This window comes from Squalius cephalus (assembly GCF_949319135.1).
Source record: "Squalius cephalus genome assembly, chromosome: 10".
In the NCBI taxonomy this organism is placed as follows: domain Eukaryota; kingdom Metazoa; phylum Chordata; class Actinopteri; order Cypriniformes; family Leuciscidae; genus Squalius; species Squalius cephalus.
The window spans coordinates 15,757,580-15,772,982 of record NC_137131.1 but is presented as its reverse complement, the minus strand read 5'-3'; the positions used below and the strand labels follow the sequence as shown (position 1 = coordinate 15,772,982).

The window sequence follows — 15,403 nt, the reverse complement described above, 5'->3', positions numbered from 1 at the left end:
ATCATACTTGAACTCTAGTATGCAGTGGAAGACAAAACTGCATGAGCTTGCATTTCCGGTCTTGCATTTCATTCACATGCATATGAATGCCAATTAATAGAGAACCAAGTATAGGGTGAAGGGCCATGGCTTTATTTTTTAATGTTTTCTGTTTTGTTTCAGAGCATGTGGAACATCTAGCACATTAAGTTTCGTTACACATAGTAAAAATAGTACCATTGATGAGAAGAAAATGTGTTCTGTGTCAGAGGATTACAAATCATCCCAAGCTTTAGTCATCACATAAAATCCCTTAAAGATCACAGATCTGTCGTCATCGTGAACTGCTAAGATGCTTACTTCCCCATGATAGGAAATTAAGCTGTGAAGAGACACATGAAGTTAAACAGACAAGACAAAACAATTCATAAGTGTGAAGGCTGAGGTGACAACAGAGCAGACAATGGCAGTGCAGGGGAAGATCTGTCTGCAATACAGCTGATGATAAAAGTAAAAGAAAGAATGAGTCGAACAGGCGGGTGTGAGTGCAGAGGATGACTCAGTGTGAAATAATGTCACAAAACTGCCTGTCAAAACGAAACAGTAAACAATATTCGTCAAAATCTGTCCAATATAAACATATAAGAACCTAATGGATGCAACCCATGCAAAGAGACATAGTTGTTAAGAGATAATGGGTTGATAGTGTGTAGAATTACCAACAACATTGGTAGGAGTGCCAAAAACATTTAAGACGATAGTACAGCTTACTGGCCACTGGATGGCAGCATTTTACAAATAAAGAAAACCTAGCTAGAATCTAATAAAAACCTTGCCAGTTGACTATTTTCTAATGATTATTTTAGCTAGTTAGTATAACTAAGTTGAGGAGAGAGAGATGATGAGCGACTAATTCATTTAAATGAATTAATCTATTAAAATGTAACTAAAAATAAAAGGATGACTGAAAATGCGAGTAATATTTTACGACCTCTGACTGTCCCTGTATTTTTATTTGTTTATTTCATAATTTAGACTTCTATTTTACTAGCATTTGTTAAAAAATTGTGTAATTCACGTGCTTTGAAATGTTTTGATGTAACTTATAAAAATTTAAAAAAAATGCAAGAAACATTTCAAGTAAATGTAAAATGACAAATATAAGAAATGGTCATTGTTATAACAATTTAGAAAGAATCAAGGGACTTTCTCAAAACTGGGCACAAAATAAAATACCAAAACGGTCTCCTTTATTTAATTCTTTCAAATATTTTCCAAAATTAAGAACATATCATTAACATACTTCTTCAAAAATATAAGAAAATCCCACTTTACATATTTCTCACACATTAACGATATGCAAGTGCACTTGTTTTATAGTACTGAGAATGAATTGAATTAACAACTGATTGTTTCTAAAAAAAAAAATAACATCCTGTATTTAAATCCATTAGAAATGCAGCAGAAAAGAAGTGCTGATCCTAGGACACTCATCTCTGGCAGTGCGAACAGCAGTGACTAACCGTCTAATGCTACAAACAGATTGAGGAGAATCCAAACAGTCACTAAGCAGACTTCACCTACTTGGTTACTTTGAGTCGTTACTTACATCTAACCTTCATACTTGACACCCTGATACCTGAGTAGTACTGACACGCAGGAGACTAAAAGAGGGGCCGCAGCACAGCAGCTCTCAGTTCTAATGTCATGGGTATTTTCCTGATGGTGTCTGGGGTTGATTGGAGATTGACTTTGAGGTGCTTAAGTAACCTGATTACAAATTGTCCTTGATTCTAGTTTTCACCTCAAGTATTCTACAAGAACTATTGAAGAGAAAATTCCGAAAACATGAATTAGTGAGTCAAAAAAAAAAAAAAAAAACATTTTTTTTTTTTTTACTCTTTCTCGATAAAGTATCATGTACTGTACGGTAACTCAGCACTGTCAAAAATGTATAAATTAATTAATTGGTCTTAAAAACCCACGACGCATCATGTCAAAGTAGGTACATAATATGCATTCTGATAAACTGAACTTATGAGTCTGAATCTGATGTCTGCATGAGGTGTCAAATAATTCATTACTGACGCATAAAAGACTGAATAAATGTATAAACCTCAATTAATATTCTGATCTCTCCACTTACAAAGCAGTGAGAAAGCAAAACTGACTTGGAATCATTCTGACCAATATAAAACATTATTTGGTTAAAACATGGTTGCTTTTTGGATTATTGTGCCTAACATATTTTCTCAGATTTAGCCTATAGACCTTCTGCGCCACTCTATGATATAATTCACTGATTCATGTGACAAACTCACTCTCTTGCTTCTAATCAAAGAGCACAGACCTCTGTTTACCTGCTCTGTCTAATTCAATCTAACACATCCAATAGGAACTGCATGCATCTATTTGATTCCTTCACAGATGTGATGTTCTCTGACAGGTGTAAGACAGAGGACAGCCAAGGAGAAAGAGAGAAAAAAGGAACAGTTAAAGGGATAGTTCACCCATGAATGAAAATTCACTCACCCCCATGTCGTTCAAAACCCTGTGAGACTTTCTTTTTTTCTGTGGAACACAAAAGATGATATTATGAAGCATGTTGGTAACAGTTTTGGTTCCCATTGACTTCCAATGCGTGGACAAAAAAATAAAATACAATGGAAGTCAATGGGAACTGAAACTGTTTGGTTACCAACATTCTTCAAAATATGATTTTGTCTGTGCTCCACAGAAGAAAGAAATGCACAAGGGAAGGGTGAATAATTGATGACAGAATTATATTTAATTTTTAGATCCATAAATGAAAACATCTTGTTTATTTAAAGCCATTTGATAACTGCATGAAGCGCACAGTGAAATGTCTTCAATTTGACTTCAGAAGATTTAGAATATAGAGCACAGCAACATGATGGTCAATAACTAAATGATGATTTTTCATCTTTAGGTGAACTACTGCTTTAAAGTGAGCGAAGGAAAACACATTTGAAGCAAAAGAAAGTCAGAAAGGCTATAAGAAAGGGGAAGAACTGGTGGAAATAAATGTGAGAGGGCAAGGGGAAGATGAAAGGACAGAGTAAGGGGTGATCTCACCAGATGGGAACAGGTAAGGAAGATGGAGAGGTGAATGGTAGAAGGCAAAAAGGCCTGACTCCCACTGTGAAGCCGGCTAGCTGACAGCCCAGCGAACCCAATCTACACGCTTTCACTGCTCACTCTATACAAGCTTTTCTGACTGGAAAAAAACACAGGATAGCACTTATGCTCCAGCTACTACGATTACAGCCTGCTGATCATAAAAATAACACATAACCACTTCTCATCACGTGTCTACATTTTAATGCGAACTGTATTCCATAATTGAGCAAATAAACTGTATTAAAACACTGGGATCAGTTCCATCTGTAATGCAGTTCAAATCTCACTTAGGTAATAGCCTAGGTTAGATGTGGAAGTGGAGATAGGGATGTGGAGCAGTGAATTACATTTCAGGTCGATTTGAAAGTGGCTGAACTGGGAATGAGAATGTTTTAAACGTCAATGCACTGGCAATGAGTTCAAATGCTCAGTACGAGTTAAATACGTAAGGGATAATAAACCCTGACCGTATTCAAGGCTTGTACCACCCTGAATATGCCATGAAAATAAAATGTCACTAAAATATATGCCATATATTATTTTATATTTTAAATAACATAGGAATTTTATTTAAATTATGTTTATTCAAAATATATTTTATTCAAATATAAAATTAAAATAAAAGCAATAAACAAACTTGACATGCTAAAATCATGGCCCTAGCTGCCCACCTGTAAAAATTTTTAAGTACAATCAACTTGGATGTTTAAGTCATTTCAAATGAAATTACATTAAAACAATTTGTTGAATCTTGTATAACTTATTTGCTAGAGTTAAAGCAATGTAAAAAGATATGTTGTCATAACTTATTGGTCATATAATTTAGTTAAATTACAGTGCATTAATTAAACAAAGGTACTTTTAGATGGTATTTTACTTCTAAAATATTTTTACTATGGCGTATATATGAATCAGCCTATGTCTGTTACAGAAGACAGGAACGAGCAGGAACGAGAAATCCAGGATACGAGAAGAAATTTAACACCAGGAACAACACGGAAACGCCCAGTAATGCTGTGGAACACAAGTCAAGATTTTGCACTGAGAGAATGAATTGGCATGGTTTGTATAGGGTAGGGTGCGTAAACAAGGTAATGGGTATAGTGTTGAGTCCGAGCAAAGGATGATGGGTAATGTAGTCCATGACAGAGTGCCAATAGTCTGGGGGGGGGGGGGGGGGAGAGCCCTCTGGTGGCTATCAAGGGTACTCCAGCTGGTGATTGTGATGACTACAATGTTTTCATGCTTGATTGTTCAAAAAAACATTATTTTCCACATATTTTTACAGCTCCTCTCTCCCCAGTCTGGGGCCTTGTCACAATAATACGTTTTCGTTTGAAAACGCATCCTTTTCTCTCCGTTTTGGCCTTCCGTCCACACTGAGACGGCGTTTTTATTAATGAAAACAAAGCTTTTTGAAAACCCTTTCCAAAGTGGATAAATTTGAAAACACTGTTGTCATGTTGTAGTGTGGACTGTCAAAACAGAGCTATTTAAAAACAATGAAGCAAGTTTAGTCATGTGACGCATCAATAGATATTCATGTTTATACGCCTGTTATTTGCTATTCATTTTCACACAATTGCTAAAATATGTAACTTTGCACATTCTTCATATCACAGTCCTGCAAATATGACAGAAAATTTTCTCACATTTGTTGTCATGCGGCAAAACATGAGAGCAGGTGCATTTTAGACTGAACATATGGTGACTGAGTGCTACCTGGACGCATCAGTGAATGATAAGGTATTTTGCTAAATAAAATGATCAGATAACTTTATTATTTATTTTTCAGTCTGTATAGAGCTGGTAAGTCCCGCCCATCCGTAAAACCCACTGGACCTCTAGATTGAAAAATCGTCAATGCAAGTGAATGTGAGAAAATAATTATTTTCTGGTCCCGTTTGAATTGTGCCATGAATGTGAACATATGTTGTCTGTGAATTTTTAATATAATTTTTCATGTTACAAGTTTGACAGTATATTGTATGATTCTTTGGCTAGCAGTTGTGGAAAATACATAACGAGAAAGACTACATGTCGCCTATGTGACGTCACCCCATAACACATTTTCCCTCCACTTGTCAAATCACGGTGCTAATGCTGCGATAATCTATGGAGACAGATCGAGATGCCTGTGTGTTTTGTACCCAAATGTCACCATTCAAACCAAATGGGCTGTTCTTTCTTCAGAAACGCGTCGAAAGCAGCGAAGAGTTGTAGTCCACAAAGTGCTCTCACACAAAGTCTAACCGTATCAAATTTCTACCCGCTAAATTGTAGCATTCTTCACACGAAAAATTATATTAAAAATTCACAGACAACATATGTTCACATTCATGGCAAAATTCAAACGGGACCAGAAAATAATTATTTTCTCACATTCACTTTTTTCACGATTTTTCAATCTAGAGGTCCAGTGGGGTTTTACGGATGGGCGGGACTTACCAGCTCTATCACCGTCGTTTTCGATGAAGCCCCCCTTCCGAAATGTGCTGTGATTGGTTAGCTGTCCCAGTGTTTCGTGATTGGCAGCACTTAGCGCGTGTTCGGTAAATGTCCCGCCCCTCCATAAACGCAAGCTCTAACGTTACTCAGATGTAAATTAACCTGTCAATTTCAAACCTGTCATGTCAACTAACAAAAGGATGGTGCAGAACGGATTTCAAGCACGTATTCCACAGGACTTTTCAGAGTGGTATGTTGTTTTTGCAATTTTCTTATAGATACGAATGTTATCCACCATTTAACGTTAATCACATTTGTCAGAAAACTATGGTAATACAAACAGTAATCAATCACAAAATCATGGATAATTTTCCTAAAGGGCGGTGAATAGTCTTCCAAAAGCAAGAGCTTACAAAAGCTACAATAAACACTACATCTACAGTAATGTTAGTTAGCAAGCTAGTGGAGGCAAAGCTTTGCCCTTCGTTACATCATAGCTATCATAGCTAATTAGCTATCATAGCAACTAGAAACACAACTACAAATAATAAGACATACTTACAAGTTGTGATCCATAAACCACAGATTGTCCTGACAAAATGGGAATGGCTAACGTTAAGTTAGGCTACATCTTACTGGAGAAGCTTTTGTGCGTAGCCTGCATTGTAACGTTAACTTACTCTGTCTGACTGCTGTTCTCGGTAAAACAAACTTGAAGTTATAATGTTCAGGAACCATGTTTAAAATAAATTTTAACCACTCTTAGCCGTTAGCTTTAAGACGATCCTTTTCAGCATTGGCAAAAAACAGTGACAACACTCTTTTAATCTTCTCTAGCAGTTTAACCAGGCCTCGCCAACTTTTTTTTTGCGTATTCTGTGGGCGGGATTATTTAAATGAGGTCGTATTTATGAGTTGAAAGCACATGAGTGCCACCACAATGTTGTAAATACCAGTAGGAAGCTCGGGATTTTCTTTAAAGGGATAGTTCACCCAAAAATGAAAATTCTGTCAGTAATCACTCATGTTGTTCCAACCCCGTAAGGCTTTCGTTCATCTTTGGAAGACAAATTAATATATATTTGATGAGATCTGACAGCTGTCTCACTTCTCCATAGGCTTCTATGGGATCGAAACTTGCCGGCCCAGAAAAGTTATTAAAGACATCGTTAAAATAGTCCAAGTGACTACAGTGGCTCAACCACGAGTTTATCAAGCGACGAGAATACTTTTTGTGAGCAAAAAACAACAGAATTAACGACTTTTATTGATTTATTTTCGTCTGTGTGGGCCTGAATGAATTCACGTAGTGTAACAGCGCAGCGCTTCTGTGTTGTACGCCACACGCATCACACATGACCAGCGTCGGCCAATAGTGAGCCTACGTGGTGACGTACAACCCAGACGCACTGCGCTGTTACACTACGTGAATTCATTCAGGCCCACACAGACGAAAATGAATAGTTCTATAAAAGTCATTATTTTTTTGCGCACAAAATGTATTTGTGTTCCGAAGATGAACGAAAGCCTTGCGGGGTTGGAACAACATGAGGGTGAGTAATTACTGACAGAATTTTCATTTTTGGGTGAACTAACCCTTTAAGCCCTGATCTTTACTAGTTGGGGACATGTCAGTGAGAAAAATGGCGGAATACCACAATACTAAAAGGTATTTATCAGTAAAATTGTCAGGCTTTTCTATTTACAGCGTAGTAAGCTAATTGCCTGCTCAGAATATGATGGCATTATAATATAACAATGTTACATATTACATTGTTATATTATATGATGGCATTATAATATAACAATGTAATATGTAACAATAAAGTTAGCAGTGGCTTCATAAATTAATTAAAAACATAAAAAAGCAAAGCACACCAGATGGTCATTTCTTTGTTCTTCATTTTCTAGAAGAGTTTAAGAACCTTGCCGTATTTTTGTGTAATTAATTAAGAGAGAGTACACCGCCATCTTACTTTGAATGCACCTGCCGTCGTAAACACGACTTCCCACCTTGTAAGTACGACCTTCCCAGGAGGACTTGAACGCACCATATGACTTGTAATCCAAACAAGCCTTGCATTGTAGTTCTTTAAAAGTGGATTCTGTTAAATAAAATATCTCCCTTTGGAGTGGACTTTGAGCTTTGTAACCTTGCAGATCTTTTTTATGCTCTAACAGCAACATTACACACTAACTAAACTTGAAAAAGTGAAATAGCATAATAGGACCCCTTTAAAACATAATGATTTCCAAAATCAAAAATCATGTAGGTAAGTTCAATCCACAAGATCATCACTGCTTTCTGGATGTATGTTGATATAACAATAACGTGTTTTTTTTTTTCTATAACGGACACTTGTATTACACCATTAGAGGGGTCAGAGCTGTTGTTGGACATGATGTGCGCAGAGCAGAGTATTCCATGACTCGCAAAGCATGCTGTAAGCTGATCTTCTGTTCAGGCATGACAGCTGCCTTCTGTGTGCCCGTGTGTAGCCTTCACAAATGAGTTTGTGGGGAGCATGTTCATCTAATCCTGTCAATCACAATGCAAGTATATACAAGCGACAGTCTATTGCACTCCTATGACAATTGTTCTATAGCTCTTCCTTTATTTATTCCATTATGTTATGTAGTTTAGTTTCTTTCTCATCTTACTCGTCACTTTAAGAAGTTTTCTCTTTTGGCTCGCTCTCCTTAGGCACTTTTTTGTTTTTTGTAAAACTGCTCTGCAGTCATCTGTATTAGGACAAGTGCTCCACAAATAAATTGTTAAACTGAGCTGAATTGACATAATTAACATCCACTAATTAAAAACTATAAGATTACACTCTCATGATTTAAAATCATGTGCACTGACTTATGATTCCAGTTATATCAGCTCACTAAAAGCCATTTTATTTTACATGGGGGTGGCCATTTTGAGATCAGATGACAAGCTAAAAACTACATGCACTACCTGGGTTACACCTAAATTGTTGGACGCTTACACTCACTGAATAATGACAGACTGAATAGCACATTTCTATAATGGCATCGGACACCTTTTGTTTTTGCAAGTTGCAACATCATGCCACTAGTTGTCAGTATAACGTCGAAGGCGACTCCTGTATATCAGCCAGCAAAACAATAAGGAATTTACTCAGTGCACCTTCAAGCATTTCTCTCAAGAAATGATTGTGGAAACACCACCTATTTAGTTCTGTATAGGCTAGAGAGGAGAAAGAAGCATATACTGCTATATTATACTGAATAGATTTAAAAAGCTTGAATAAGCTATAAATCAACCACCACGGCTCTTCCATTGAGCCTGGTTATCAATGAGAGAGAGCGATGAGAGTATGTCAAGCTGAGAGACAGTGAATGGGAGAGAGTGGCACAAGGTCAAACGTTTTCAAGAGCAAAACAGTTGATTTTCTAAGAAATTCACTCTCTTTTCTAAGACATTTTAAGTCCTATTAGAGAAAATCTTTTCACAGCACTGTTATCCCGCCAGGCCAAGAACTCTCTGGATGAATAAAATTAGACCCCATCCACCTGGATTTTAGTCTGCAGGCACTTTCAAGTTATGAATGAGAATGAAAATGTCAAGAATGAAATGAAGCCTTTCAAAATCATTAAAAGTCTCCAAATACAATTCAAACAAAAAGCTTTGAATCAATGGATAACCTTAAAACTGTAACCGCACAATTTTAACATTATCCTCTCAAAACACTGTACAGTTGTGTGTGCAACAATCTTCTAAAACATAAATTAGTTAAATTTGCCATTACAAGTTACACAAGCTAAATCAATAAATCAAAACCTTACTAACAGGCCTCTTCTGTGGTTATAACCTTAACACCCATTCGTGCTTACCAGACCCAAGAGTGGCGACGGTACGCGAAGGTGCCCAGACTCAGACAGGACTTTAGAAAGCTCTTGTTCTCTGGCAGGTTCAAATCTGTCATATTTAAATTCCCAACAGATTCAGAAGTTGTGCAGAGGGAGCTCTTTGAACTCTAAACTCATCCTTCCACCAGTTAAAAACGCTGGAGGGACTTAGAGCAGCGGAGAGGGTTACTGTATCTGTTAGTCGGAGTCTCTGGTTGCATTGTCAGTCAGTCACGCTTCTACCTCCTCAGGGGGTCGAGTATCATAGGTCTGCTCACACCTAGAAACTGTGTCTCTTGTGTGTACCGCAGCTCTTCACTTTCAGAGACAGGAAGACGGTGGCCTCCGCTTGACAGTAAACAAGAAGATCCGGAGTGCAGGGGCAGTCACACAGTCAGTAAGTCTGTTTCCAATCGCACAGAGAGACATAAGACATGTAGCCTACCTATTATTCTTGCACAGTTTAAATGTTACTCTGATGGATTTCATCAACAAGTAGACAGTCTAGAAAATGGAAACCAGACACGCAGCTGATCTCTGTGGTGATGATAGTCTCAGAGGATATATATATATATATATATATATATGAAGAGTTCAGATGCAAAAGCCTCTAAGTGCCATCTGAAATTTTCTTTTAGAATGATCATTTGTATGAAGCTTGTTTATTTAAGTTCAGTTATTTCACTATATTTCACTATATATATATATATATAGATATGTAAAGATATATATATATATATATATAGATATGTAAAGATATATATATATATAGATATGTATATATATATATCTATATATCTATATATATCTATATATATATATATATATATATATATATATTAGTGCTGTCAATCGATTAAAAAAATGAAGTAGATTAATCACATTTTTTCTGTGATTAATCACGATTAATCGCAATTAAAAACACAAGTTTTTATATGGTTTTAATATATTTTAGAATGTAATAATTTCACAGTTAATCTCGAAATTAATGTAGAAACAACTTATCACTGATCACTGATACTAATACAGCTACTGATGTCTCGATGAAAATGACCCCCCCCCCCCCCACACCCCATTTTAAACATTAATTATAGCCATTAAACATTACAGTGTAATTGAAAGCTATACATTTAAAAAAAAAAAAAACCCATTTATTAGGCTTCAAAAATATAACAACTTTTAATTTAAGTGAACTTCAAACAATCCTCACATAAACCCATAATAAATGCCATATTTACCTGTACCCTTCCTGTCTAACAGCTAGGAAATACAGAAATTGAATAGTTATCAATTATTATTATATTATAGTAACAGTCTGCACTGCATAAATTATAAATTAAATATAGATTAGCCTAATCCTTGTTAAAGCTACAAAAGTTCTTTAGTCAAGAGTAGTGACTAATTTTCTCTGGTGCCTTTGTTCTTTGATTAACTTTACTGACAGACAGAATTAGTGGCTGCTGTCACTTTAAGATCTGCCGGTGCTGACAGATACGCGTATCTCACACGCGACTCATTCTCTCACAACTCTTTAAGTTCATTCTAGACTTTATTTAACTAATTTAAGACTGCTCTTATGAGGATACTCGACAAAACTGACATTTTGGCACAAATGTGCATGTTGTTGTTCATTCAAGCGCGAAAGAGAACTCTATTCTGGTGCGCTGTTTGTGTGCATGTTGCGCATCTTTCTGTGCGTCATGTCTGTGTGCTTCAGGATATTCACAGGACATTCACAGGCAGCGCATTCTCTTTGCCTTGTCGCGCTTGAATGGTTTAAAAGCCTTTGTATGAATAAGAGCGTGATCATATAATGTAATGCTAGCAAAATGATGGCAGAAAATACGGATGCTGCGTTAACGCGTTAAACTGGACAAAAATTAATCGCATGTGTTAACGTTGACAGCTCTAATATATATATGGGGACAACCGTCATCTACAGACAAAGCATCATGAAATAATTTCACTGTAAAAAAAGTTGCTGCATTAAATTAAGGACAGCCAACTTGGATGTTTAAGTCATTTCAACTTAAATTACATTAAACTGACTTTTAAAAAATTATTGAATCTTGAATAACTTGTAAAAACAATTGAAAATTGCTCAATTTATTTTGATGTGTTAAAGGTGGGGTAAGCCATATTCGTAAAATGCTGTTTGAAAGTTGGTCTGACCGACACAACAACAAACGTGTAGCCAATCAGCATTAGGGGGCATATTAAGTGTGGAGGAGAGAGAACTATCAAGAGGGAGATTTGAAGAAAGACTGTAGAAAGAGAGATGGCTGAGAGACATTACAAAAGAAAAAAGCTCATAAGAATATCACTTGGAAATGAAGGGTTATGACCAGGAAAGAGCTTTAGGACCCAGGTTAATATTAGAAAAGCTTTCCAGCGCTGGAGAGAGCTAACCGGGAAGTCCTGAAAACAGAGCGGAGATTGCATTGATTCCGCTCCATACATGAGTAACACTGGTTTTGAGTGTCATTGTTTGTCTTGAGCTGCTGTGCTGTTGGCGCCTAACAACGAACTCTTGTTTGTATTTACATTTGTGTACGTATGTTAATTTTTTGTGCTTCCTTGTGATCCGTTCATCATCTTCGCTTAATTTTTCGTGAAGCATTATTTTGTTGCGCTTCTGCTATGATAAATAGACATCCACTCTTGCATTGCGTGTGTTGTGAGGAGTTGTGCAGGCTGATGACTGCTAGAGAATGCAGTGTTTACTGTTTAGTGTCCTTGTTAGTGCACCCTCCTCGCGTGCCAGCGATCGGGGTTTGAGACCGACTCGGAGCAGGGCGGTTTAGGATTGGAGGGTGAGCTTTAGAGGCGTAACAATGAAGAGAGGGGTGTGTTTAGTAAATGGTTATTTATAACTTTTTTATCCGTTATTAAAGTTTGCATGTCTGCAAATCTGCTAAAAAGCGATTGTTTGTGTTTATGCATTTATTTATTTTTATCATAAGCAGATCTATAATTTCTTTCAATAATCTGTTAATTGCTGACTATTTTTATGAAGCTATAAAAAATAGCGAAAAAAAATCCAATAACAGGTTTCAATAATTTTAGTAATTCAGTAATTTTTACTCACTATTAAGTTTCCTCTTTCTTTCTCTCCTTGATGTGAACAAGACAAACAAACATATCGAACGACATGCCTCCTCTCATTCAGTCATCAGAAGAGACACGCTCATAAATGACATGCCCCAGTTCATTCAGTTTGTTCAAAATCGAGATGTCCCAGTTCATTCATGAACAAGATGCCCTGGCCTAGTTAATTCGAGATGCATGAAAGCATAGAAACTTATACACTTAAGATTTGTTCAAAAGCACTGATATGAACGATGAATTGTTTTGTTTTTTTTCACAATATGCAACAGTATTCCGTTGAAATCATGCTCTTAAAAACTGTTTAAATATTTACTTCTTGTTATTCAGAAGTTTACCCAGGTAGAAAACAATTGCTTATTACAAATATATAATTGCCTTCCAATTAGCCTATGAATTGATCTGTGAATTATTATAATAACTGATGCCACAATTTCACAAGTTGTCAATCTGAAGAACAGCTGTGAAAAGGAAACCGCATTCCAAAGATGTTATACATAAAATTAAAACAAATACATAAAATATGAAAAGAATATAAAGCAGAATCTAAGTGTCTGGATGTGCGAGCAATTGTTGGTATAATTATCAGGAATTATCTGTGTGACCAAAAGTAGAAGAAAAAGAGAGGCCAACTGTCATTTTGAAGGAGAGAAAAAGATCAGTAGCTGAAAAACAGAGTAAAGCTGCAACTGTCAATCATATTTACCAGCTAGATATCTCTCCCTGCCCTGATCATACAAACGAACAGCTAGACAAAGCTTCCATAAATCATTTTAAAGCACACACACCCCAGCAGCATTAGCTAGATATTTACATGGTTACTGGGAGATTTGAGACTATTGATTTGAGACCAGAACACAGCTAACCGAAACTCGTCACACAACAAGATTAGGTTATATCTACACACAACACATTCACAAATGATCCATAGCAAGTGTTAATATACTTCAAATTACATTTAGATATATGAAGTGCATCAACAAATGTTTACATTAGGGGTGTGGTATTGACAATAACTGATATTTAAAAAAGAAATTATCAATAATATGTTAAAAATACACATAAGATAATATCGCAAATAATCATTACACCCCATAACACTCCAACATAGGTGGCAGTATTGCACCTTAACACTGGTTGCCATCATTCATAAAACGGAAGTCTGCAGGAAGTCCCAGTCAACAGTAAATTATTTTTGTACAGTTACGTTTACGAACCCTGTCCACATCCCTACACTCGTATTTGGAGTGTGATTCAATGGCTAAAAAAAGATAAAAACACATAGTGAACAAAGTTGTAGATGAATTTGACTGATAGCATCATTTTATTTATTTTATTTTATTTTATTTATATATCATGATCTCCATTTTGTAGTGTGTTGTATATTGATAATACATTATTTTTTTTAGAATGAATGTGCAACTGGTTCACATTGGAGTGCCTAATGATTAATATGATTAATCATACGAGACTGAAGTAATTATTCTTTCATTTTTGAATGATTGAAGTACTGAAAATATACAGTCTCTATACTGGCATGAATAACTATATAGTGACTTTTTCACTTTAAAAAATGTACATAAAATATTAATCAGTTAACAGGCCTAGTTTTAATAAAGTGTTCTATTTCTTGAGTTATTTTAGTCTATCTTACAGGAAATCATGGAATTTTGATAGCAAAAAATCCAGGGGTTGGATATAAATGGGACAGAAATTGGACATTGTTTTTGGTTTAATTAATTGCTTGTTGGAGCAGAGGGTGGTGTATCTTTGGGAGACAAGTTCACTGGGTCAGGCTTCTGCAGGTGTTTTTTACTACGGCCTAGATCCTGAGAAACCGCCTGAGATAATACCTGTTTCGGACACAGAAACCCATGCTGGAAATGTACTCTAGGTATGGAAACTGCGTACACTCGGACCTGCCAATGGCCTATCCTGTTAGCAACGTCTATGCCATATGCTGCTTGGACAAGTCCCTTTATACTCTGCTGCACTTACTCTTCAACCTGGCTTTATTGCAAGGACAAGGACATTTCAGCATAAGGCATAATGGTTCCCCTGATTCCAATCTGATTTGTGTAATTGTAAACTCACTGCATTTACTCTGAATTTGGCTCTGAAGTTGTCACGGTGACTGTGTTTCAAGCATGTGAATTTGTCTCTGAAGCATCATTAGACATTTTTAGTAAAAAACTAAAACCATACTCATAGAAATTTGCCCATCAGACAAGCAGTTTGTTAAAGGATGATGTGCCGCTACCAAATGACATTTGATTTGGTCAGAGAACCAATTTTGGAGGAGGAATTGAACAATCGGCATATAAAATGGTAGTATTCCTGAAACAACAAAATGTCCTGTCAGCCCATTTTAACAAAAGTGCTGATTGCACTTCGTTGTTGTTGTTTTTTTTCATTTAAGCAGTGTATTTTGTTGAAAGTCACTCCAAGGTCACTCTGACACTCTATCTGAGCATAATGTAGGAATATACATGTCAGCATGAATCCATCATATTAAACAGAGTTAACAGACTATTATGTCAGACTGAAAGAAAAAAAATATTATAAAAACATGGGGTTTCACTTATTTCATTTTCTGTGCAAATATAATAAGTTGCAATGTTATGCTTATGTTATTATTTAATTATTTAATTAGCACGCACACACACACACACACATATATATATATATATATATATATATATATATATATATATATATATATATATATATATATACAGTATATACATACATACACAAACTTTTTGATGAATGTTTCTTCATCAGCATATTAGAATAATTTCTGAAGGATCATGTGACACTGGAGTAATGGCTAATTTAAAATATATACTATATA

At 35.9% G+C, this 15,403-nt stretch overlaps 1 protein-coding gene across 4 annotated transcripts in view; it reads right to left on the bottom strand.

Annotated features, from left to right (window-relative positions):
• Positions 1–15,403, bottom strand: part of pde4ba (phosphodiesterase 4B, cAMP-specific a) — a 162,452-nt gene that overhangs the window by 46,973 nt on the left and 100,076 nt on the right. Inside the window, exon 1 of one of the 4 annotated variants that reach the window (XM_079883661.1) lies at positions 9,430–9,543. The exons of the other annotated variants lie outside the window; for them this stretch is intronic. Coding sequence (XP_079739787.1) covers positions 9,430–9,521 — 92 coding nt within the window. The 5' untranslated portion in view covers positions 9,522–9,543. Of the gene's footprint in view, positions 1–9,429; positions 9,544–15,403 lie in introns of those variants that run through there. 4 annotated transcript variants of the gene reach the window in all.